Source organism: Panthera tigris, chromosome A2, assembly GCF_018350195.1.
Source record: "Panthera tigris isolate Pti1 chromosome A2, P.tigris_Pti1_mat1.1, whole genome shotgun sequence".
NCBI lineage: Eukaryota > Metazoa > Chordata > Mammalia > Carnivora > Felidae > Panthera > Panthera tigris.
In genome coordinates this window covers 76001365-76027929 of record NC_056661.1, presented here as the reverse complement: position 1 = coordinate 76027929, position 26565 = coordinate 76001365, and the positions used below count along the sequence as shown (strand labels likewise).

Sequence of the window (26565 nt, the reverse complement as noted above, 5' to 3'; positions counted from 1 at the left end):
TGAGTCCTGAGTCCTGTGAAGAAATTACGCTCCCAGAGCAACATACACATTTCCCCTGTGGGACAAACCAGTGTTCATGGAAACAACCCAAATGTCTGTCAGCTGATGAATGGACGCATTCGATGTGGAGTAGCCACACAATGGAATATTATTCACCCATAAAAAAGGAATAAAATACTGACACATACTGCAACATGGATGCACCTTGAAAACCTCATGCTAGTGAAAGAAGCCAGTCACAAAAGACCACATAGTGGATGATCTCATTTGTACAAAATATCCACAAGGGGTAAATCTAGAGAGACAGAAAGTAGGTTAGTGCTTGCCTAAGAGGGGTTAGGGAGGTGGGAGCTAAAGGCCAGGGGGTTGCTTTTTTTTTCTCATGGTAAATACATTTAACATAACACCGACCGTTTTAAATACAGCCCCACAGTTGTGCAACCAGTCTCCAGGACTCTTCATCTTGCAAAACTGAAACTCTGTGCCCATCAAACACCATCTCTTCCAACTCCTTCCTCCCCCACGTATGTACCACATTTTGTTTGCCCATTCATCCATGGATGGACATGTGGGTCGCTTCCACTTTGGGGATACTGTGAATGATGTTGCTATGAACATGGGTGTACAAATCCCTCTTCAAGCCCCTGTTTCCAATCTTTTGGGTATATAGCCAGAAGTAGGGTACAGGGTTTCTTTTGGGGGTAATGAAAATGTCCTCAAATTGATTGTAGTGATGGTTACACAACTCTGAATATGCTAGAAGTCACGGACTTGTACTTCAAAGGGTGAATTGTATGACATGTGAATTATACCTTACTAAAGCTATTAGAAAAGAAAAGAAAACAGAAAACAATATTTGGCCTATTCTAGGAGGACATCAGGTCAGGGCTGACCCAGGGGAAACACTTGGAGTACTGAGAGGTGTGATGAGAATTGGTCTGACTATATGATCCATTGTCCTGGGATTTAATGTTGCCATTAAATTCCAGGAGAGGGAAGGATTCAGCATGCTGCTCTCTAAACATGCAAACAATCCACAGTTCCTTATATGGGCAAGAACACAGAGCATGACAGAGGGAAATTATTTACCCGGATTCCCTGAGGAATCTACAGTTCTGAGACCCCAGGCAGCTAAGAGTTTCTATGATCCTAGAGGCAAAGGTCTCCCATTTGGCCCCAGAAAACTCTGAATTTCTTTGTTTCCTCACAACCCCTCCCTTGGCTCTTTAATTTTGTTCTTCTCTTTGTCAGAGAACATAGGACCAATTTAGGAGAGGTGTGAGAACAAAGGAGAAAAGTAATTGAAAAAAAAAAAGGAAAAAGAAACCACCCCTTGAAATCTACTTAAGAAGTCATCAATCTATGCATAAATGCATAATGTAACTTCACGAATTTGTATAAGGGAGTCCAAGTCGAGACCATTTTTAGAAAGGTTTTGCGACTCGGCATTAAATTTCTTGGCATTTTCTCATGTTTGCTGCAGCGGGGAAATGTGAGCGCCCCCTGCTGGTTCCTTATGATAAACTCAGCTAATCGCCAAGAAAAAAAAATCTCCATTAATTTAACTAAAATCTGCGGAAGGTCTTGAATCACCTTTAAAAACCCAGAGGCCGGCAATACTCTTGGGTATTTACAATGACTGAAACTGAGGGCCCCGAGCTTTAAAATGCATTCGGGCTGGCCGTCCGGCCGCTGCCGACTTACGCTGACAGCCCAGGGGGTCAGCGGCGCTCAGTCCGTGGTGGTTGGGCTTGCACTGGTCACACTTGGCTCCTTCCACGTTCTCCTTGCACAAGCACTGGCCGGCCACAGACCCCAAAGCAGGATCAGAGTGGCTCACACAAATGCCACCCGATAAGGTCCCGTCCGGGTCACATTCACAAGCTGGGGACACAGACATGCATTATCTTAGTTAATTGCAAATTGTGGGAAACCTGAGATATAAACATAGCCGTTAACTCATGCTATAGTACTTTATTTTGTTTAAATAATTAAATATGTTTAAACAACTAGACCAGTGGGCAAGGACTGTTTAGAAATGTCTCCCAGATCTCCGGCCTTGGAAAATGTTGCACAATTCCATCTGTATCTATCTATCTATTATCTATCTATCTATCTATCTATCGAGAGAGGAGGGAGGAAGGGGGAGAGAGAGAGAGACTTTTAAGTGATTCTAAAGTAAGAGGATCAGAGGAAGACTGCTATTAGGAAAACTGCATGTGAAGAATAGATTAATTTGGGGGGTGATGAAAATGTTTTAGAGCTAGGTAGAGGTGCTGATCGCACAGCTTTGTGGTAGGAAACTGTTCATCGCAAAATGGTCAGTTTTATGTTATGTCCATTTCACTTCAATAAAAGATTAAAGAAAGAAAATAAGACTCCAAAGGTGAGAATAATGTCTAGAGGCAAGTAGGAGTGGGGTGCTGTAATGAAATATACAAATACAGATGTGAGACAGAGAAAAAAAATCACATGTCTATCAAAACTCCAAAATGTGGTTAAGAAAGTATGTCTGCCCTTCCCCCCCTCACAGAAAAATAAGGATAAGTGTGATCATTCTTTAATTCTTCATGGAAGGAGCACGTATAAGAAAGAAAGGGGAAGAAGAGCAAGAAAGGCTTATACCACTGTTTTCTTTTTGGAAATCTGCTGGCAGGGCAAAAGCTTGGATGAAGAGATTCTGCAAAATGAGATAAACGATCACCTGTAGCCAAGGAGCAGCAGAAGCACCGGCGACCCTTTTTCTTTTCAGCAGAAACTGGAATAACTCAAGAAAGGAGTGAATATGAAAAGGGATGCTGATGGTGTGAATAATTCCAGAGGGGAGAAGTTATCAAAGGCAGAGCTTGATGTGATACAAGGAAGAACTCTCTGATAGTTCGAGGGGCCCAACGCCCCCCAGTGTTGAGGGGTGGTACCCGGGAGAGGCTGGGGCAGTAGTATTGACTACTGCGGCTCTGGTAGAGAGGACAGGTCTGTTGGTGGACATCAGATGACCACTTGGTGCTGTGTTTCCAAGGGACGCCACTTTTAAGGAATGCAATAAAGATTAAAAAATGACTATCCTCAGGCGCTTGGGTGGCTCAGTTGGTTAAGCGTCTGACCCTTGATTTTGGCTCAGGTCATGATCACACGGTTTGTGAGTTCCAGCCCCACATTGGGCTCTGCGCTGTCAGCTTGGGATTCTCTCTCTCCCTCTCTCTCTCATCCCTTTGCCCCTCCCCTGCTCATGCTCCCTCTCTTTCTCAAAAAAGAATATCCTGATTCTAAGAAATAGTTATGTTTGCATTTATACATGTTTACTCTGGATTCATAAAAACAAACTCCTCATATCTAAAGCCATGTTATGTAGGTTTATATAACAACCGTTCAGGTTAGAGAGTTTGATGGAAAAAACCTACTCCCACCAGTTGTTTGGTTTATTGAAGCAAACACTCGGTTGTCTGACAGAATCTTTCGATTTTCAATTGTTATTGGATTGTGACTGGTAATGAAATCTTATTATGGAAAAACAGCATTCGGTCCGGCTTAGTTTGGAAAAACCAGAATTTTCTTCTAATTAAATACAGTTGCTTCTAGAAAGGAAGGAACAAGCTGGAGTCATTTTAGAAGTAGCCAAAAGGAAAAATGTCAACTTTATCTGAAAGACACTCCAAAGGGTCAGCCCTGAGTTCCAGAGTATAATTTAATTATGCACTGAAGTAGCCTTTAGGGAAGGGATGTGGGTGAATGGGTAGTAATTTTACTTTGAAATAACCCTAAGTCATGGCCTTAGAAGTCCAATAAAACTTCTTGGCATCACACAACTTAACTCCAGCAAACTCTTATTATCGGCAGTTGAATCTACCAAATCTTTTTTGTTGTTGTTGCTTTTTTTTCCCCTGTATCACATTTGGCTGTGTTTTAATCACAGCAGACTTAAGATTGGTCAACCCCTATGCCTGGAATCTGATCATGTAAATATTTAGGCACAAACGAGGACAATTTAGAGAAAATTTATAGGAGACTGCTAGTCAGTCTTAATAAATGCCATTTGTATACACAGACTTCCACACACACAAACATGCGTTTAGGGAAACTGGGGAGTCTCTTGAAGATTGTTTTTACAGGCTCATTTGTCTTTACTTTTAAAAAAAAACCTCCTTGTATATATAGAATAGCCTCTTAATTTTACATCTGGGTACCAGTTTTCTTGACTCAGTTTCCTTTAGAAGTGCCATCAAGTGGCTCTTTTTTTTTTTTAAGTTCATTCATTTATTTTGAGAGAGCGAGCGAGCAGGAGGGGCAGAGAGAGAGGGAGAGAGAGAATCCCAAGCAGGCTCTGCACGGCCATCACAGAGCCCGATGTGGGGCTTGAACCCACAAACCACGAGATCTTGACCCGAGTTGAAACCAAGAGTCAGACACTTAACCAACTGAGCCACCCAGGCACCCGTATACTAAGTGGTTCTTAAGGAACAAGACGTTGGTTAATGTGAATATCTGACTTGGTTACTTGCAGTCTCTTTCCAGATTCCTAGGTTAGATAACCTTCGGAACATTATATTTTCCCCTGATTCCACCTCAGAGAGCAATTCCTTTTTCTTTTATAAATGCATAGCGTTTAAAACATTAATAAAAGGTATGTGTGTGTGGGGGGGCGGAATATAGATTCTGGTGACAAAGTAGGACACTTAGGACACTGATTTAAAGAAATTGTTTTTTTCTGAGCATTCAGTTCTTTGTCTCAATTTTAAACAGATCACATAAGGTAAACTTTTATGTTGTCAGGCGCCCATTCCGCAATCTGAACAAAAACTTCATTTATGCCTTTTCTACGCTGTGAGGATTTAAAGTTTGAAATCTAGGATGTTGTATACATTCTGGTGGCTACTGAATTACTTCTGTATAGGACTTCATTTTATGTATGATGATGGCATAAAGTTGGAAGTTGTAGTTTTATAGCAAACCCCTCCCCCCCCCCAATATAATAACAGACTGGTGACAGAGAGTAAGAAGCAGGATTTCTGGGTATGGGGAGAGGCAACGTTCCATGGGTCTTGGGTACCCGCGCAATTTTTACTCAGTGTCCCGGCAATGCAAGATGGCTCTTCACCCAGCCCTTTCCCAAGGTTGCGTTGTCAGCAAGCTACTTTCAGGGATGAGGTCACGTCTTCCCCTGGACAAAGAACAAGCACGCTTCTCCTTGCTGTAAAAGCAATGAATGCTCCAAGCGCTGTGTCCCTGGGCTGTGACATAGACTCATTTGTATGTGGGATCCACCTGGCATCCTTTGAGTTGCCCCATGGGACTAAGGGCTTGGAGACATGGGAACACACACCAATATAAACATCTTGTTACTTCCTGTGCCATGAGTACTAAAGTCCTTTGTCTCTAACCGGGGAGTTTCGGGTCTTCTGCCAGCATCCACAAAACAATAACAAGCTACTTGTCAGTCTGCAAGTAGAGTGAGATCTTAGATCCAGTAGTTACCCGTGCTCAGTACTTGAAATCAAGTTTATCTATGAGATAATCCACAGTAGTGCCGGGACCAGAGTTGAGACCAGCAAGATGCCTAGGGCCAAAATTTAAGGAGGTGCTCCTTGTCTGGTTAATGCAAATGGCAGGTGATAACCTCGCACTTACATCTCTGAGAGATGTGCTACCTGAAATGTTGGGATCTGGGTCATTCCCTTGCCTCACTCTGGTCTCATTCCTCCAGGGAAATTCAATTTTAAATAATGATGAGACAGGTTTTCATCAGCAAAAATCGAAGTGTGAAAAAACCAAGTGCTGGCCAGGGTATAGAGCAATGAGAGTACTCAACCACTGTTGGTGTGGGTGCTAACTGGTACCCCCACTTAGGGAACAATGTGGTACCATCTAATCACCTGGAAGAAGTTCATACCCCATGATCCATTAGTCCCACTTCTTGGTAGGACTCTTAGGGAGAGGTTTTGTGCACTTGCACAAGGCCACACATACAAGAATGCTTTGGGGGGGATCAAAAGAAAAATGGCCAAATAGATTCTGTCATATCTATAGGAAGAAAGAGTTCTATACAGACATTACACATAGATCTTAAAATTGGAGAATTAGAGCTACCTGATATGGACAAATCTCAAAAACATAACGTTGGGTGAAATAATCAAGGATACATACAGCGTAGTATCATCTATGTAAAGCTTGAAAACATGCCAACATACGTTGTTTGTAGACAAGAACATGTAAAAGTGTAAAAGCCAGCACTGTACTGGTAATTGCCAGTTATATGAGAGTTTATCCCCAGAAAGGAAGGTAACAGTGGGGTACCTGAGTCACCTGTATCGCCGTCATGTGTTATTAAGGTCCTGAAGTTGCCTTGGGGTAAGACATTACATTTTGACACAATTGCTGGTGGGCATATTATTACAGTATTCTCATTTTTATATGCACAAAACATTCCATTTTCAACAGCTGAGATTAAAGACAAGATGAAAGATTTTTAAAGATTAGAACAAAGATGGTAATCGTTAGCTTATGTGTCTTCTCAGCAAAGATGAATTGTCTACAGCCGGTCAAATGTAGCCCATTTCACTACAGACCTTCTCCTTAAGGCGAGACTCTGATAAACCCATCGGAAGCTGATAATTTCCTAAGTTGAAAATATACTTAATACATCTAACCTACCGAACATCACAGCTCAGCCTCGGCTACCTTAATCTCGCTGACAACACTTACGCTGGCTGACAGTTGGGCAAAATCTTCCTACACACAGCCTGTCTTACAGTAAAGTGTTGAATGTCTCATGTAATTTCCTGAATACTGCACTGATAGTGAAAACTTGTTGTATGGGCCCAGAATGGTTGGTTTTTTTAAGTGATTTTTTTCCCCAAATGTTTATTTTTGAGAGAGAGAGAGACAGAGTATGAGTGGGGGAGGGGCAGAGAGAGAGGGAGACACAGACTTTGAAGCACGTTCCAGGCCCTGAGCTGTCAGCACAGAGCCCGATGCGGGGCTTGAAGCCACGAACCCTGCGAGATCACGACCTGAGCGGAAGTTGGAAGCTTAACCGACTGAGCCACCCAGGCGCCCCCAGAATGGTTGCAAGCGTATGGGTTGCTGAGGCTCCTGACCAGGGGTCTGACTGGGAACTGTCCCTAGCTACCTGGCCCAGCATTGGGAAAGAGGATCATCTGCGTATGGGTTGGCCTGGGAAAAGATCCGAGTTCAAAATTCTAAGCAGGTTTCTACTAAATGCCCATTGCTTTGGCACCGTGGCAAAGTTGAAACATCCGAAGTGGAGTGGGCCAGAGTGAGTCGGGTCTCCCATGCTCAGCTACTTCCCCCAGGGGACCTACAGGACACTCAGGTGTCTGCAGCACCTCCTGAACCACCCGCCTCCTGCTGGCTGAATCCGGAATAGTTTCCTGATTCACCAGTGTCGGCCACCCACACGGGGCTGCGGGATGGACCCGGATTATTTGGCCCAACCTGTCGTGAGAAAGGAAAGCTCTCAGAACCCAGTGCTTTTTCAGACTGCCCCCCCCCAGGCCCCTAAATGCTGCTAAACCGAGTGGGGGCGGGAGGTGCCTGCAGCCCAAGCGAGACCTCTCCGTCGGCCTCACACGTGTGGAAGAGACAGGCCAGAGGCCGGGGACTCACGGATGCACGCGTAAGGATCGGACATGGCCCTGAGCGGGTCCCTGTAGAAGAGGGGTCTGCAGCGGTCACAGTGCTGTCCCTCGGTGTGGTGCTGGCAGTCCTCGCACACACCCCCGCTGCGGCCGCCGCTCGCCAGGTACGCGGTCATGTCGAAGTGACAGCGGTCCGAGTGGCTGTTGCAGCGACAAGCTGAGGAAGGAGAGGGGTTAGGAGAGACTGGCCAAGGTCTGGGGGACCACCAGGCAGCTGTTTGGGCACAAATCACTGCAGCCTCAGTGCTCCGCCGACTTGTTAGAAATATACCAAGTACATGAGGATTAAAGCAGGTGCTTTCGAAGGATCTTTCTAGTACTCTTATTCTGTGTATATATATGTGTGTGTGTATATATATATATACACACACACAGAATACACACACACACACACACACACACACACACACTGATAGTACTCTGATTCTACTCACATCTATCTATCTATCTGTCTGTCTGTCTATCTATATTTTTTACAATCAGGTAAACAAAAGTAAATCATTTGGGTGATCTGGGAGCCCTAGAGTGCAGCTTTATTGCTTGGAGAACTTTATTGTTTGCCTTGGTGGTGAAGTCTGTGCTGTGTGCCTTGTTGGGGTTTCCCTGTAAACAGCAAAATCTTAGGCTCTGTTTTGCTGGGTCTCGCACACTGGGACTCCCCTGGATGGGACGTTTTTTAGAGACCTCTTCCACTCACCTCTCACTGCCCCAATCCCATATTCCCCCAGTCTGGGAAAAGAAGCTGAGTAACAAGTTTGTATGGACTTTCCTCAAAATTCAGAGGCAGCAAACGCATTGCCAAAGAACCCTCTACCTTATTAGCCTAAATATTTTATAAAAGCTACAATAGCCTGTCAAAGTTTGTCCCAGTCCTCACCTCTCCTATCCTCTGACATGTGTTTAAGGCTCCGTTCACGGAATGGGTGATTCTTCAGGAAAAGGGTAGGGATCTCTGTACCAAATCTAGTCCCCGCTGATGTTGCTGTTACATGGCTCTGCCCCTCCTCAGGGAAGGGACCACACAACACGCGGATGGTTTCGTTTTGTGAATTAACGTGCCTTTTGTGGTGTGAGGGTCTGAGAAGTTGGTATTCTTCTATGGGAGGTAATGGGACACATTAGGATATCCCACGATTGGAGCTGGGAGCCACAAGTTTGCGGCCTCTGATGCCCACAGCTCCACTGAAATGAACTCGATGTTGTTCGAGCTTAAGGACACAGGCTGAGAACCTTCCCCACGTACCTCTGCACACGCTGTCCTGGAGGCCTGCTGCCGGCCTCCACGGAACGTCCTGGAAGAAGCCCTTGCACCTCTCACAGTTCGGGCCATCTGTATTGTGCTGACAGACACACCGGCCGTGAACCTGCGTGGTGTGAAAAGAGGGCTTTGCTCTGAGGACGCTGGGGTTCTCGAGGTGGAAAAGGCAATACCATGCCAGATGCCTCTTCGGGTCTTACCTTTTCCTTGTCTACCTTCTATTATCTGCTTAACCAACTTCCACGTTTGGAAAAAGTTTAAGATGTTCGGGAACCATCTACATTTTCTTTGGCATTTCTGAATTCTAGTTTCAGGGCAACACACAATGAGAGACAGGATCGGGGGGGGGGCAGAGAGAGGGAAAGACAGGGAGGGGGAGGGAGGGAGGGAGAGGGAGAGGGAGGGAGAGAGAGAGAGAGAGAGAGAGAGAGAAGGGGGGGGAAGGGTGGTTAAGGGAAAGAGGGAATTAGAAAACAGAAAGAACCTGGAGCAAAGCGTATGATTCTCTTGGTTTGTCCACAAAATGCACTGTATACCCAAGTTCAAAGACAGAAACTTGTACTTCCAGGGAAATAGGAGCTGGCTGACAGGGAAGGTGCAGAGTTTCGGCATCCAGCCTTGTCTGCTTGTGGCTCATAGTTTAAAATTATGTAGTAGACACACCCTCAGGACTCTGCGCAAACAGGCATTTCTTCCACCGCATCGCTCTTTTAAGACTCGTCCCAGGGATGGAAGAGATCAACACCAGGAACAGCCATTCCCGGCACAAGAGTGCTACTTGGAGTGACAATTTCTACAGTGGCAGGCATCCCTCGGACACCCCGGCATGGAGTACACCCTCTCTCGCACGAGAGACCTTTGAGAAATTTTTGTGGGAGAATGCACGCGAAACAGGGTCCTCACCACTAAAGCTCCATTCCCTAAAAAGCAAATAAACAAGAAGGGAGCACGACGGGCTACCCTGAGCTCACAGATGAGAAATGTTGCTCATGGAGTCATCTGGGGCGGAGACCGCAGAACTGCGGGTTGAATGATCCCTGCCCCAACACAGAGCTGTCACTTCGACTATGGATCCCCATGGAGAGGCTCTGATCCACATTCGGCACCAGTGCCGCGAAGGAAAGGGAAGAGAGCCAGCTGCCCTCTGGGATCGATCAGTGACTTACCATTCCAGGAGGGCTGAAAACATCTCCCCGCACTTTCTGCACGGGGATGCATTGGCTAGCGTGGCCGTGGCAAAAACAGCTGCCCCCAACCACCATGTTGGACAGAGCATAGTAGTAGTTATCCAGAGAACCGTTTTCCCTCCTTCCAAGCAAGGTGTCCCCCAGGGTGTGGAGTTTGGTGAAGTTGATCCTCAGGTTTGTTAATGTCACAAGGTCTGGAGAAATGATAACAGCAAAGGAAAGCACACTTCATGGGCTATGGACATGCAATGAAAAGGGATGCCCCCAACACAGAATTTTAGAAAAAGAATTTGTGCAAGAATAGAGAGTATCTCATACCCTGGATGTAGGGGCTGTAGGGGTTTTCTATTTCAAACCTGGGATCCAAAACCTTTAAAACGACCTGCAAAACAAATGCAGGTAAATGTGTAGCATTTCACCCAAAACAGCATTGTGAAATATACTTTTTTTTTTTTTTTTTTAAGTAGGCTTCACACCCAGCATGGAGCCCAACAGAGGGCCCAAACTCATGACCCTGTGATCAAGACCTGAGCTGAAATCAAAAGTTGAATGCTCGACCAGTGGAGCCACCTGGGCGCCCTGTTACTCTTAAAGAGTAACTCTTAAAGAGTATACTCTTAAAGAAGAGATCCTGACCTCACGAAAAGGCTGAGCCATTGCCTCCCAGCTGGCGTAGGATACAGATTATTATTTGGGTTCTCTTGTGAATAAAAGGGCCAACATGGAAACGAATCAAACGTCTTAGTCATTCTGGTTCTTTATGCCCCCATGGTCCATGTAGGTGATAGCACTGGGGCTGGGAGGGAAGGACGGGGTCACAATCCAGTAGGTCATCAACTGGATCTGGCCGGGGATTCCAGAGACACCTTCTGCCACCAATCCTTTCACTCTGCCTGATAAGAGTCATACCTCCCAACCCCGCTCCTACCCTGCCCTTCTGCCTGTCACCCGCTTTGCTCAGAGGAAGGTCCTGGCAGATCCCGCCTGGGTGGTGGTTTACAGAGCATGAGATAACACAGCTATGGCACACAGCCATGAGATAACACAGCTATGTAGCAAGGGCTAGAAACAGATGCTCCTCCCTCTGGGTGTCCTGTGTCCTAGTGCCCAGGCTGGGTCTTAGTCCCCACTCACCCTCAGCAGGTGATGTAATGAGAGATGTAATCTCTCATGCAGGAGTATTGCTTGTAAGATGCTTACTATTTATCTGAGTTTGAAATTAATTCAGGACTCATTTCAATTTAAACACGTTCATGCTTTAAAAACCAACAGCTAGAGGCCCATGGGTGGCTCAGTCAGTTGAGCATCTGACTCTTGACTTCGGCTCAGGTCATGATCCCAGGGTCGTGGGATTGAGTCCCATGTCGGACTCTGTGTTGAGTGTGGAGCCTGCTTGAAATTCTCTCTCTCCCCACTCTTTCTCTCTCTCTTTCTCTCCCCCCCCACCCCTTTCTCCTGCTCACGCTTTCTCTAAAACAAAAGTAACAGAACTCAAGTTATATTTCAGTAAACACTACCTAAATTGTTTTCATTTAAATGAACCGCATTAGAAAAAAAAAAATGGTGTAACCTCTATCTGAGAAATCCAAGAAAGGAAATGCTACCTCTCCACCAGATGAGGGTTCAATATCTGAATATTTGGAGTCACAGACAAGGTCTCCCACTCCCTGGGCCTGGCCAGAAGTGATATTGGGAAAGGAAGCAGCACAGTCTTTTGCAAAATATTTGAGCACTTTCCAGGTGTGTCCATAGTCTGTGGAGCGTTCGACTAACATTGCAGCAGGCCGAAAAGTCTAGGAAAACGGGAGGGAAACTTGTAATGCTTCGCAAAGGCAGATTTCATTATCCACTGCAGACTGAATATTTGTATTCCCAAATCTCAGTTTTTCAAACTTTATTTGTATCTCTTGAAATCCGTTATGCAATGAACACACAGAAATCTCTCTCCAGTCGGTGGGCGAGCAATCCCGAGCACATACTTTGCCTCGAATCTGGTTCCATTTGAAAACTGTGTATGGGCTGTGTGAATTATTCATCAAAGGAGAGCATATCAATTTTTAAAAAGTCAGTGTAACTGATATGTTACAGCAATTTGTATGTGGTTTTCTTTGACTAGAAGAACCCCTTTCTCTGGCAAACTCTTACACATCCTCCAGAATCTACCGTGAAGCTTTTTCTGATTTCTTACAGCAGCGTTAGCCTCATCAAGGAAACTATCAGCATTGTGATTGTATGTCGGTTCCCGCACTGACAATTTTGTATTATGATCTTAAATTTCTATATATGTTTGTATCCTTGACTAGACTGTGAGCTCTTTGAGGCCAAAGACTTGTGGGTTTTTTTTCATTTTTCATTTTATTTATTTTTTTACTGTAACTCAGCTTCCGGGCTGACAACAAAATTAGAATTTTGATGAAATATTTGAGAATAACTACAGCGCAGGATTTCTCTGGCATCTAACTATCCTTAGTAAAGACCCTTTCATTTTTCTGCCTCTTTTGATCACAATCTTTCCATGGTTCCCAAAATAATGTCCAGTTTCTGCTTTTTTTTTTTTCTCCTGAAAATCATTTTTCTAGCTCTTGTGGTCCCTCTCACCCTAGGCTTTGGAATTTTCCTCTTTGCTGTATCTTGTAAGATTTCCTCCCTTCCTTCCTTCCTTCCTTCCTTCCTTCCTTCCTTCCTTCCTTCCTTTCCTCTGTTAACCATATAAGTTATTAATTAATGAGCAGTAGAGTTTTTACTTGTTTTGTTTTCCACTCAGGAACAAAGAGTCAAATTCTGCACAAAGTTCGAGTAGAGATTTTGTGCTCTACCCAGAAGCAAGGAAGTGAAATCCTGGGTAAGCCCAGCACTTGGTAGGTAGATAAAAGGGGTGACAAGCCCACACATCTGTACCTTAAAAGTCAGAATAAGGTGGCTGAACTGAAATAATGCCTCTAGGTCCAATCTGATGCTGACATGATCAAGACCTGAAGAAAAATCCAGAAAGAAGGAATCAGTGATTTTGAGAGACCCCTATTTACCCCTATTTAATCCTTCACTGTGGCTTGTCTGTAAAAAATAAAAACGTGTGAAATTACATGGCTGGGGATCAACACTCTTTCCTCGTCTTTTACAGTGGTTTCCCAGAACACTGCACACCCAGGAGAAGGTCTATCTGAGAGCGGTACAGGTTTTACTCGGACTGTGCCCACATGCATGTTATGGTGGCGGTGCACACGGCCACTGTGTGGCAGTGTTACCTACCACCAAGGAAGTTCACCCATTTCCCATAGGTCCTAAGCAGCAAGTGCCACCACTTGGCGGGGAGGGAGCTCATTTCCTTGAACTTGAACATTTCCTTGAACAACCTGACTGCGCACGTGCGTAAAGGTGCGCTGGGAAACCGGTGCATGGTAAACATCGAAGCATCCTTTCTTCCAGCATCTGCTTGATAACCACTCGGACTAGTTCTATTGTCACTTAGCGTAAGACACAGCCTGGAATATTCCCCTGGGAGTGAGAATCTGCAGCTCCTCTGGGGCTGAGGAGAAGAAAGTCCTATCCTGAGAGAGCTAGCTGCCATTCACCTCCAGCCTGGATGTGCAAGACCGGCTCTAAGCTGGACACGAGGAAGCCCCGATCGCTCTAGAGTGGCACTGTCCCATAGGAACAGAATACGAGCCACCTGTGTCATTTCAAATTTCCTAGCAGCCACATTTAAAAGATGTAAAAGCAAGCAGGTGAAACGACTTTTAATATTTTTAACCCCATATACCAAAAACCATCTCATTTCAACATGTACTCAATATTTTAAAAAATTACTAATGTTTTATTTTGCTACTACCAATGCCTATTTTTTTTCCAAAGTAAGCCTTAGAAACCTGGAATGGTTTTATACCGATGTCACATCTCAGTGTGGGTTAGCCATGTGTTTTTTTTTTTTAATTTTTTTTTAATGTTTATTTATTTTTGAGACAGAGAGAGACAGAGCATGAATGGGGGAGGGGCAGAGAGAGAGGGAGACACAGAATCGGAAGCAGGCTCCAGGCTCTGAGCCATCAGCCCAGAGCCTGACGCGGGGCTCGAACTCACGGACCGCGAGATCGTGACCTGAGCTGAAGTCAGACGCTCAACTGACTGAGCCACCCAGGCGCCCCATGGGTTAGCCGTGTTTTAAGTGCCCGGTAGCGCATGTGGCGTTGGGCTCCCTCCCATACTGGACAGCAGCTCTGAGAGCAGTCAGTAACCGGGCTGCATGAACCGGAGGCAGTTTTATTTGTGGGTGCATCACTTGGGAGGGTTCGCCGCTGAGAGGGGAGCCCCATCCCTGGCTCCGGGTCAAGGGTCCCTCACCCTTTCTGGAAAGGAGATCGCCTTTCCCCTCTCAAAAGTTCTTGGCTGAGAACCCTTATTTTATGTGATCCGCTTTGGTGGAGGGGCGCTCCTGTGAGGCTATGTGCAGCAAATGCTGGACATGTGGGTTAAAACTGCTGCTAAGCAAAAATGGCCTGAGCGAAGGCAGGTGGCTCCTGCAAAGGCATCGCATACATGCACTAAGGAGGGCCCAACTAGAGATTCAGGATTAGGATCCAACATGAATTGGCATTTTAGTAGACACACCAATCGTGCTTGTCCAATGGAAGGCATAGGAAAATAGCCTCATATTCTGCTTGCCTCATATGTTACGATCCTATATATTCTGACAATTCCCACACTTCCCTAATGGTCTAGGACCCCCTGAGGGAAATAGGTTTAGGCATCTGAAGAGAATAGAGGGATTGTAGCCCAGGTACAACATATAGAGATGCAACAAAGGGAATCATCTTGTGGGGTGAGGGTTCCAGATTGGTGCTGCAGGGGAGCTGTCATGGGTGAGTCAGCCTACATTCATTCAAGCACGTAAGGCCCACGCCTGAGTTTGGAGGCATCCCCAGTTGGGACCTGGTCAGGGCACCTAGGAAATATGGATGGTCAGGGCCGATGTGAGTTTCAAAATCACAATTGTTCATGAGCAGAGAAGGGCATAAATCCAGGCAGAAAAGAACGTCAGCCAGTAGCCAACTATCCTTTCAATTCAATTTTTATATGAAAATATTTGGCTTGCAGCAAGAAATGAAATGCTCTTTTCCTCTCTCCTGCATGTATTGCCGAGGGACAAAGTACAGGGTGGAAACTCTCAGATTTCCCCTGGCGGTGTTAATTCCATTTACAGGAGTGTGTTTCATATTAGGGTTAATGCGTGAAGCTTTCAGGGTTATGTGCTTAAAATACACTTGGATTTCTCTGAAGGAAAATAATCTCTCCTGAAATGAAAATAAAGTTTGTTCTTATACAGGCTTTAACAGTGCTAGGGGATACTTTTCCATTCCAGTATCACTCCTTGCTGTGAAATTGTTAAGATCGTACAGAAAGATATTGGATTAAAAACGTAAAGAAATGGATAATCTGGAAAGGAACTCGGTCATACCGTTTTCAGCTTGCCACCATTTCTTGTCTCTCCCTGGTTCAAAACTTGTAATGACATTCTCAATGGTGTGGCTCTGGGATCGCGTGTACGGGTCATAGGGAGATCTGGAGTCACAGATGAAACATTTTTGTTCCCCCTGGAAAAGACCATCATTTCAGTAAAAAATAAAGACCCATAATTACTTATTGTTGATATCAATTTGAAAACAAGCTGTACTTACTATATTTGTCTTTCAATCTGGCTAAAAATAAAAAGCAGAGGAAATAACAGGACATCATTTTTTCCATCAATAGGTGCTTAAATACAATAACAGACAAAATAAAAATTACGACCTAGAAATTTTATGAATTTGTACATTGGGGGCAAAAATGCAAACTTATGCGGAACTAATTTTTGTCTTGCACAAGAGGCAGATGACCTGGAGGTTATGTTAAACCATAGAGAAGTAATCAGGATATGTTCTTCGAGTAGGGATTACTTTCTGTAGTCAAAAACAAATATTTGGCAAGAAACTAATGCAACACTCGGCCACCACGTTATCTGCAACCATCCTTTTTTTCTCTCTCAGACATAGTTTTTGGTAGAAAAAGTTCCATGACTAAAACCTCTCCATCACCGCCATGTGGATGTTGTAAAAGATTCTCATTATACTTGTAACAGAGAGGCCTGCCCTCTTGTCTTCCAGACTGGAAGGTCTTAGTGAATTGGAATTACTTTACTTGGAATGGACTTTCCAAGGTTGCAACAGCCAAGAGTGGCCTTTGAGTTTGCCTAGTTTAATGCACCCATTTGTGGCCGTACTTACTTAAAGCCCCCAAGGAAATCCCCAAAGACTCCCAAAGGACTTCCAATGGCTTGCACAGTTGTTCCTGGCTACTACTACTTGCGGGACCCCGGAGGAGCATTTTTTTTGCAAAACTTCCAGGAAGTGGGGACTGTTTATTATAATCCTCCATACTGGAAGTTGACTATAACAGATGCGCCAGTAGGTGTTCAGCAAACCGATTTGACATCCGGATCGTTGCTTACAAGGGCTATACAACCTGACCAGGACCATCTCTTTGCCTTTCCTTCCACGAGTCTTCCCTTGATTCACTCAATTCTAGCTACACTCACTCCTTGCTCTTCCCTGAGTTCACCGGGAACTCTATTGCCTTGCCATCTTGACACGAGCTATTCTCTGCTCCCCTCTCCTCCAACCCTCAAATATTCCTATCTCTTGCTCCTTCCCTTCTTCTGGGTCTCTGTTTAAAGGCCATCCTCTCAGAGAGACTTCTACTTAAAATATCACCACCTCCTTATGGCCTCTACCACTCTCTATGCCTTACCCTGCTTTATAATATCTTGTAAGCCGTTATCACCACTTGAGACTATATTATATAGTTGTTGGGTTATTGTCTGTCTCCATCAGTAGAATTTAAGTCCAATGAGGGTGGGACTTTGTTGTTTTTTAAAAATTTTTTCTTAACGTTTATTTATTTTTGAGAGACAGAGCATGAGCAGGGCAGGGGCAGAGAGAGAGGGAGACACAGAATCCAAAGCAGGCTCCAGGCTCTGAGCTGTCAGTACAGAGCCCGATGGGGGGGCTCAAACGCATGAGCTATGAGATCATGACTGGAGCTGAAGTCGGCCGTCCAACCAACAGAGCCACCCAGGTGCCCCATGGGACTTTGTTTTGTATAAGGCCACATCCTCCTGACCTAGAACAGTGTCTCACACATTGTAGATGCTGGATAAAATTTGCCAAATTAATGCATGGTGATTTTGAGAACTATTTCAGCTAGAGTCTGTCAAAGTAGACCAGCCTTTCAAGAGATCCATATAATCTTTTTAGAAACACTGGCCACCATAAGTCTTATACCCGAAAAAAAAAAATGCCCTTTCAAAATTAAGGAGCAATGGAAGTGAGATCTGTTCTGCATATGGGGAGGCTTGCCCCAGACTTGCCCCTAAAAGAGCAGCAGAAGCTTTACGATTCCACCAAAAGGTGTCAAGCCTTCAAAAGATGTCCAGTATTACTATGGAAATTACTGGGGGAAACACTTTACTGTCAATATCTTAGAAGCATAGTCTTTGGCGAGCCTGACTGGGGATGCTTGTTTGTGATGATGAGATGTGGAAGTCCCAACTTGGGTAACACTACGGGTCAATGTTGATTTGAAGCTTCCGAGGAGAATGTGTTGCTTGGTAGCAATTTTTTAGATAATCATGGGGAAACAAGTCCTCCTTCATGACACGCAAATGTTTAAGTAGACTGAGACTTATAGCCCTACCTGTAACACTTTGTCAGCCTGAAGATATCTTGAGATTTTTTTCCCCCAGGTCTAGGAGTTTAAGATTTCTGGGATTCTTGAGACAAAAGAAACCTTGAAGTTTGATTTACTTCTATTTTGGGTGGTGAAGACAGGAATATTAACTCCTAATCATTGCCAGAGTAGGTCATGAGTTGGCTGGGACAACAGTACGCAAATGTCAGTGGTTTAAGAACTAGAAGGGTAATGCCAGTGTTGGAAAGTATCTAATATTAGAGTTTAGAAACGTTTCTTTGTCCAGAGGACCCGGAATTGGAAAGTCACTTGTAGGGTGCCACATCCCACCTGGCCTAGAGTTGAACAAAACGTCTACAGTGTCATTTCCTTGCACACACAGAGAAGTTGCTTTCTTACACAAGTACTTCCCAAACTTAGAACAGTGCTAAGCCCTCAGGTATTGTCTTCACTTATTTATAATCATCCTCTTTTACTAGAAACCAATTAGAATCCAAAGCATTTCCCAGAGACCTCGAGGAGTTGCTTTAAATGAACAATACGTGGAAAAGCCTGGGCCTCTAACATCGGGCTTCCGTCCAACGTCCCGCCTGCACATCCTCTGATTTAAGGGGTTGACGTGATTGCCTTGGGCTTTTCAGCAGGTATGATACTCAAATGACCTTGGATGCTTGTTCAGGTCCCCGAGCACGGAGAAGAAAAAAACTATAAAGCAGCTGATCCTTTTCTAAAACTGGTCTTTAAGGGAAAGAAAAAAGGCCCCCAAATCTGTTGACACTGGGATCTTACGGTTTTTAGACAAGACAATTTCCAAGTGGTTTTGTGAGGCTGGCATGCAATCAATTCAAAGTTCACACCCCCCCCATCCCCCACCTAACGCAGGACAGTGAGAACCCACATTCAGTATAACGGCCTTGAGACCCTGAGGGATCGTCCCTCTTCACTGCTGGGTCAATTGAATTCACTCCCTGCGAGTTCCTCCTGTGGCTAAGTAGAATAGTACATTTTAGAGTACTTCCCTTCGAAGACGGAACCAAAGAGGCTCTTCTGTCCAATTCTAAAGGTAACAAGAAATAGATGTGGCAGATCTTCCCTATTTTCTGATTAATCAAGGTTTCTTGGACTAGGAATTGAATCACCTGTGCCTCTGATATTCAGGAAAGAGTGATGTGTCCTCCTTTTATGTTGCCTGGCTGGCCCCCGCCATGCTTGGAAAAATCTATGTCATCGACTCAATAATGTCCCAACAAATAAACAAAGGACCAACCCACCTCAAGGTAGCTGAGGATGCAGTATTTCTGGGGTCCATCCAGCCCGCAGGTAGAAGAAGCCGTGAGCTGTGCGCTGCGACCCACCAGGAGATCGCCAGTGGTAGGATGACAGGCGCTCCTGTGACATTTATCTTGGGCTTTCGTGAAACTGAGCAACCCTTGAACATAACAGACACAGCTACTTAGAAGGCAGTCTACGGGTAGCAGAAGGCTTAAAGAAACAACTGGTTAAGTTGGGAAGTTAATAGCCCATTTATTTTTAAAGCCAGTTTTCTTGATCATTAAGACCATCCAGTTGTGGATGCTGTTGGTGCTCTTGGTCTAATGGAAATCTCTCAGCCTGGGAGGTGATACCTTCTGCATTCACGTCCCCACCTGGGCCAGTCCATAGCCAGTGACTGATGGGGACACAGTTCAAAAGGCTGTGGCACCATTGCCTCAGCCTGGGATCAACTGTGTGGTGCAATTTATGCTCAGAACATTTTGGATGGGGGAGGAGATTGAAGCCAGACTCTAGCTAGGACCACATCCTGTCTCCACTTTCCTTAGTCTCTTACTGCTCAGAGCCCTCCCTCAATAACACAAACCCATGCATCAGGCTCTGCATCTAGGAAGCCTGATCCAAGATAGCCCCATATACTAGAAATTCTCTATGTGTCATCTTAGGGCAAATAACAAAGACTAATGCACAGACCTGAGGAAAGAAAATCTCAATGTGGCCTCTTCTACCTATTGTTCTAACCAGTACAAACTCAACTGGAGAATTTAGGAAATCCTTGGGAAATAACTTTCTCTTAAAACACATAGATTCAATTGACCTCCTTTAAAACCTGGATTGTTGGGTTCAGATTCACCACGGAACAGATCGTGCCCCCTCGGGAGTCCCAGACCCACACAAATATGCCCAACTCATTCTGAGGTGCAAAGGCAGGTCCATGGAGAAAGGCTACTTTCAAGTAACTGGAAATCCATAGACAAAAAAAATGAACCATAACCGAAACCTCACACCTTATACAAATATTAACACAAAATGGGTCATGGACTTCAATGTAAAATATAAAACTGTAAAGCTATAAAACTCTTATAACACATAGGAGCAAGTCTTTGAGACTTTGGACGGGGTGAAGAATTTCAGGACTGACAATAAGAACATGATCCATAAAAGGGAAAAATTGGTAAATTGGACCTCATCAAAATTAAAACCTTGTGAATTACACTGAGTGGAAAAAACCCAATCTTTAAATTTTTTTAAATGTTTTATTTATTTTTGAGAGAGAGAGAAGGAGAGAGACAAAGACACAGAGAGACAGAGTGCAAGCAGAGGAGGGACATAGAGAGAGGGAGACACAGAATCTGAAAGTACAGAGCCTGATGCGGGGCTCGAATTCAAGGACCACAAGATCATGACTTGAGCTTAAGTCAGATGCTTAACCAACTGAGCCACCCAGGAGCCCAGAAAAAAATCAATCTTAAATGGTTATACGCTACATGACCCCATTTCTTGAATGACAAAATTTTAGAAATGGAGAACAGATTTGTGGCTGCCAGGGATTAGGAGGTAGGGATGAAGGTGCGGATATAAAAGGGTGGTAGTAGTAGGGCTCCTGGAGGGTAATGGAGCTGTTCAGGATTTTAATTTTGATGATGACCACATGAATAAAATTGTATAGAATTAAATACACACACACACACACACACACACACACACACACACACACACACACGTGCATGTAAAACTGGTGCAATCCGAAGAAGGTCAAGGACTATAACAATGTCAGTTTCCTGATTGGGATATTACACTATTGTCATGCAAGATGTTACCATCCAGGGAAACTGGGTGAAAGGTATATGGGAATCTTTCTGTATTATTTCCTACAACTACATGAGAACCTGCAGTAATCTCAAAATAAAAAGTGAACAACCCAAAGATTCCTCTGTCCCTTCAAAATTACCCCATCGGCCTCTAGATGGTGAACCAAGTAAATCCCCCGCCAACATCACACACACACACACACACACACACACACACACACACATACAGCCCGCTCTACCTGTTCTTATATACTTTACCCTTGAGACATGAAGACTTATGTCAAGCACAGCGGATTCCAGCAGACAGGAGTGAGGGGGATGGGCAGAAGATGGAAAATTACTCCCAACTGTGGAAGAAGCTTGTTTTTCTCCAGCTTTCTCAATTGTAAAACTCTAAGAATTTTTTGTGGTCTTCTTTCACATTTAATGGATCTCTTTCCTTCAACGTGCCCTCCAAAACCATAAGCCACTGAAAAGTAATGTTTTTTCTCTTATGTGCACAGTCCCCACATGAACTATTCTATTCATCTGGTCATTTTGTGATTAGCATCAGGCATTAACAGATCATAGTTCTACAGCTAAGAATATGATACGTAATGTCTCCTTCCACGCAGGTTGCCAAATACCTGTTTGGACAAGGAATTTTCGGTCTTCGCTCTCATTGCAAAATTACCATCATTCCAGAACAAAGGGACAGCTCTGCTTTCTCCTTGAAGACAGATATGTGATGAAAGTGAGCTCCATCTACACTTTCATTTCATTGTATAATAAATGGTCCTAGTTGCTTAACATGGATTTTTCCTTTTATTCACCCAACAATCCAAACCCAGATCTCCTTTTATTTCCTAGACTTGACCTGTAAGATAAATAACTAATCAGAAGTTTGGGCTCCTGTAGGCGGAGGCTTTTTAAAACAAGTCAGGTATAAAAATCTCTGCTAATGCTATGTGTGGATTAGCTAAGACTTCCCTTCCAGGGATTTATTCTTCTAGACAAGTTCCATCCTGAATCCTTTTATTGGAATTGCTGCCTTAGAGATCTAACATGTTTTTATAACCCGACTTGGCCTAACTTGTTTTGATCAGATGTGTACTTTTCAGAAATAAAAGTATCCCAGGACTTAGGGAAATTGAACTATTATTCATGTAATTTTCTAAATGCAAATATGAATTTCTGGGCTCAAATACTTGGCCCAAAGTGGCTGGAAACCTAAGCAGTTAAAGCTTCATGCCTGAACACAGATAGCCTTAGCAGTACCCTTCCTGGGTTGAAGTTTTCAACTGCCAGATTATCACATCAGCAACAAGTTGGAATTGGTTCAGAAAATAAAGATGCTTGTGTCTTTAGAGAATCAATGCATTCTTCAAAGACGACATACAACTTGAAGATATGATCTTAGTAAACACCAACTTAGGAGACCTGGTCATTTAAAGAAAAGGTACAGCAAAAGTTCTGTAAAGTGAGGGATCATTTTGTAGAAATAACCATTATTATATAATCTCTAACTTGAGAACATCGTTCTCATGTTCTTAAACCCAGGAGATGTTTTCATAGACTTTAGAGATCACTTCAGAGTTCTAGAGGCTGTAAACACACATATATACACACATGCACAAACACACATTATTTATTAAGGGCAAGAAAACTTACAAAGAATGAATGTTAGATAAGGTTTGTACTTCGTGTCCAGTTCCCAAAACCTGGGGCCAATGCACATTTTAGGATTCTTTTCCCTAACCTTCCTTAGTCAGAATGCAAGACAAAGTGTTTCAATAGGCTCCAGTTTTCATATAAATGCCTATGGTTGAACTACAAACCAGAAAATGTTCAACCGATGATATGGGATTAACCATATATGGTAATATATTATGGTAACCATGATGTGGTAGTTTGACCATAGGCGACCCTAGAGATTTGGGCTAGATCAGAGTAAGTTTACATTTAGAAACTCAGGATCTACTGCAGTGAGGACTTTGTTCTGCCCAGGTGAATTTAGTTTTGAAGCTTTCATCCTGAGAGAAGGGTCTCCTGAATGAGGAGGGAATCTCTGAGCCACTGTGCAATGGTTTAGAATTTTGGCAAAGTGTGAGGAAGTTATCCTAATGGAGATTCAGCGATTCTCAGTAGCTGCTTCTGATTTTGAACACTAGTTTAGTTCCAAAGAGAGCATCCGAGGCAGATATAGATTGCAACAACTCTTCTCTGGCCATCTGAGGCCAGATCTAAGCTTCATTGTCCTAGGGGACAATGTGTCACCAGTCTCTGCTCCCACTGGCTTGCGGCTCACCTCTCGGTGGCAGAGAATTTTCAGCAGAGAACAAATGAGCATTTTCTATTTCGAGGTATTCTTCTTTCCTCCATCACCAGCAAATCTAACGGGGAGATTGCCTCAGGGCTTGGGAATTGCAAAATTAGAAAATGAGATTCTTAAAGTTTGCTGCCATGAAGAAACTCAGCATGAATCTTTGGAGAGAAGATTCTAAGCAATTTAGTTAGTACTTAGGAACCAGAAGCAGGGCGGTTATTGAAAAATCAGGATCAAAGAGAGTAATTGTTGGAAACATCCTCTCGATGACTAATGTAAATTATTCTCAGCTTATTAAAGACAGCAGACGCATGGAGGGTTTAGCAAAGAGCCGCTGCTTAGTCAGAGGGAATTTTGCCTGTAAATTCTTCACAAGCAATTGTGTCTTGTTACTGGGACAAGTGCTACATTCAAAACAGATTTATGCTTAAAAATTAAAATGCATTGGGGCACCTGGGTGGCTCAGTCGGTTGAGCGTCGACTTCGGCTCAGCTCATGATCTCGTGGTTTATGGGTTCGAGCCGCGTGTCAGGCTCTGTGCTGACAGCTCAGAGCCTGGAGCCTGCTTTGGATTCTGTGTCTCCCTCTCTCTCTGCCCCTCCCCACCTCACACTCTCAGTGTCTCTCTCCCTCTTAAAAATAAACATTAAAAAAAAATTAAAAAGAAATTAAAATGCATTATGTTTTTAAATTAAGAATCTGAAACCATGTCTACTTTCTTTAGTAAATTTACTTAATTATCTGCTGATAATACTATATTCCACGAAAGAGGAGCGAAACAGCTATGTGTGGATAGTAAACATGTGGGAGTTGACATGTCTAGTCGCTTGACACAATGATACAGCACAAAAACCATGAAAATATATAGTAGTACAGAAAAAAAGAGGTGGATAGGTTTTAAAATATTTTTACTGAATATTTTAGAGCAATTCAATACAAGTGGAAAATGGATTTTGACGACTAATACTCACCAAGGTGTAAAAGAAAGGTCAGTGGAAATTGCATCCTTCTGTCAGGAAATGATTAAATTCAATTTTTCTAGGTAAAAAAAAAAAAAAAAGGAGGTGAAAGTCAGCCACTGATAGAATCAATAATTGCCATCGATTTTCAACGATTTGAAAATTTGATGGTTCTTGAGTAAGAAGACACAAAGTATCTACAGTGCCCAATTCCTTCAAAATAAGAGTGTATATAAAATTTTTACCAATATTTGCCATTTTTTGAAATCAGAGAATGCAATAGTTTGTAGGAAATAATGTGAAACAAATATAATTTCCTGTGCATATTTTAACTTTATTTATTTATTTATTTATTTATTTATTTATTTATTTTTAAGTAGGTTCCACCCTCAGCATGGAGCCCAGTGTGGGGCCCGAACTCACAAGATCAAGACCTGAGCTGAGATCAAGTGCCAGGTGCTTAACCAACTGAGCCACCCAGGTGCCCCCTGCAAATTTTTATTTTAATCGATTTTTGTCCTCTTATTATTTAGAAAAAATGTTTCATTATGCAATTAGTCTGTAGTCATCATTGAAGAAATAGAAAAATCAGACAGGCAAAGTGAAGGAATTATTATCTGTAGGACTACCACCGAGGGAAAAGTGGTTAGTATCTTGGTATACATTCTTCCATACTGTTCCCCTTGCATAAAAGTATTTCTCAGAAATGATATCATACTGTATGCTTGTTTTAATCAATGCATCCCAAACATCTCTCTGTACCAACAAATACAATTTTACATCAGTAGTATTCAACCTAGTGAGGGACATCAGGATCACCTGGGGGCTTCCACAGACCAAATTTGTGTCCCCCTTTGGAGATTCCTTCTAGATAGAGGGCCCCCCAAGTCACTGTGTGGGGAAGCCTAATATTGACAGGAGTATATATGCCCCTTAGGGGTTGGGTGGAAATAAGGTAAAATACTCTTTTGCACCAGTATCTTAAATTATCTTCATCTGAATGCAGGGACTAGAATTTATTTAATAAATACCCTATTGGTTGATGTGTACTTTGTTTTTAATATTTTCCTGTAGTAAATAATTTTGCTAACTCTTTCTTCACATCCTTAATTATTCCCCAGAATAAATTAAATGGGGTGGAAATAAAGGCTCAAAGAGCATGTGTGTGTTTGGGTGTCTGAGTGTATACAAACATATATGCATGCATATAAAGAGTACATATATATGCATATATGCATACTGTGTGTGTGTGTGTGTGTGTGTGTGTAAAGTTGTTGATGTTACTGCCATGTGCAAATTTCATCCCAATGTACACACTTACCAGCAGCCTATGAGAACAGCTGCTGACTTGAGCCCTTTCCAACACTGAGTATTAGCAATTTTTAAAGCTTTGTCAATTTAAAGAACAAAAAGTTATATCTCATCATCATTATTATTTATTTAAATTCATGTGAGTTATCATATAGTGTAGTATTGATTTCAGGAATAGAACCCAGTGATTCATCACTTACATATAAACACCCAGTGTTCATCCTGACAAGTGCCCTCCTTAATGCCCATCACCCACTTAGCCCATCCCCGCACCCACCTCCCCTCCAGCAACCTTAGTTCGTATTTAAGAGTCTCTTATGATTTGCCTCCTTGTTTTTAATCTTATTTTTCCTTCCCTTCCCCTATGTTCGTCTGTTTTGTTTCTTAAATTCCACATGAGTGAAATCGTACTTGTCTTACTCTCACTGACTTATATTGCTTAGCATAATACACTCTAGTTCCATCCCCGTTGTTGCAAATGACAAGATTCCATTCTTTATGATGGCCAAGTAATGTCTGTTGTGTGTATGTATACACACACACACACCCCACATCTTATCCATTCATCAGTCCTCCTCATTATTATTTTTATGTTTTTATTTGGATAGTAGTGAGTACAAAAATGCTTTTCCATGTATTTACAGGTGAGAATTATTTTTGCCATTCAATCCTTCGAGGCTTTTCCTAGAGAATCCTGTGTTTTCCTCCCTCCTCCACATTCCAAGTCCCTCTAATCTGATGTGCCTGGCACTCCACTGGCACATCACCTCTCTCTGAACCCTCTTCTCATGCTGTTTCCTCTGCTTTGAATGCCACTCTCCTAAACTCAAACACCATCCTCCTTATGAAGTCTTTCTTTTTTTTAAATGCCTGATCTTAGGTGAATTTCGTTCTGCGATCCAAGTTCTTAGCGCACGCAGCCTGGGCTATAATGGGACGCCCAACATCACAACGAAATGACTCACTGAGAAGCAGTGGGCCCCCTGCAGCATCTCGAACTGAAAATGAGCTCTCTTTCTCTCTCTTATAAAAGTCTGCAGTTTTGGGCTGATGACTGTATACAGAACCTTGTTAAGACCCACAGGAAA

The 26565-nt window shown here is 43.3% G+C and overlaps 1 protein-coding gene across 1 annotated transcript in view; it reads right to left on the bottom strand.

Annotated features, from left to right (window-relative positions):
• LAMB4 (laminin subunit beta 4) overlaps nucleotides 1–24212 on the bottom strand; it is a 100520-nt gene extending 76308 nt beyond the window's left edge. The window contains exons 1-10 of the mRNA XM_007083039.3: nucleotides 24179–24212; nucleotides 19091–19248; nucleotides 15553–15688; nucleotides 12999–13072; nucleotides 11705–11893; nucleotides 10419–10482; nucleotides 10080–10294; nucleotides 8899–9019; nucleotides 7624–7812; nucleotides 1705–1884 (exon numbers count right to left, since the gene is read on the bottom strand). Of these exons, the coding sequence (XP_007083101.2) occupies nucleotides 1705–1884; nucleotides 7624–7812; nucleotides 8899–9019; nucleotides 10080–10294; nucleotides 10419–10482; nucleotides 11705–11893; nucleotides 12999–13072; nucleotides 15553–15688; nucleotides 19091–19248; nucleotides 24179–24212 (1360 nt within the window). The remainder of the gene's footprint in view (nucleotides 1–1704; nucleotides 1885–7623; nucleotides 7813–8898; nucleotides 9020–10079; nucleotides 10295–10418; nucleotides 10483–11704; nucleotides 11894–12998; nucleotides 13073–15552; nucleotides 15689–19090; nucleotides 19249–24178) is intronic.
• Between the last annotated feature and the right edge of the window lie 2353 nt (nucleotides 24213–26565).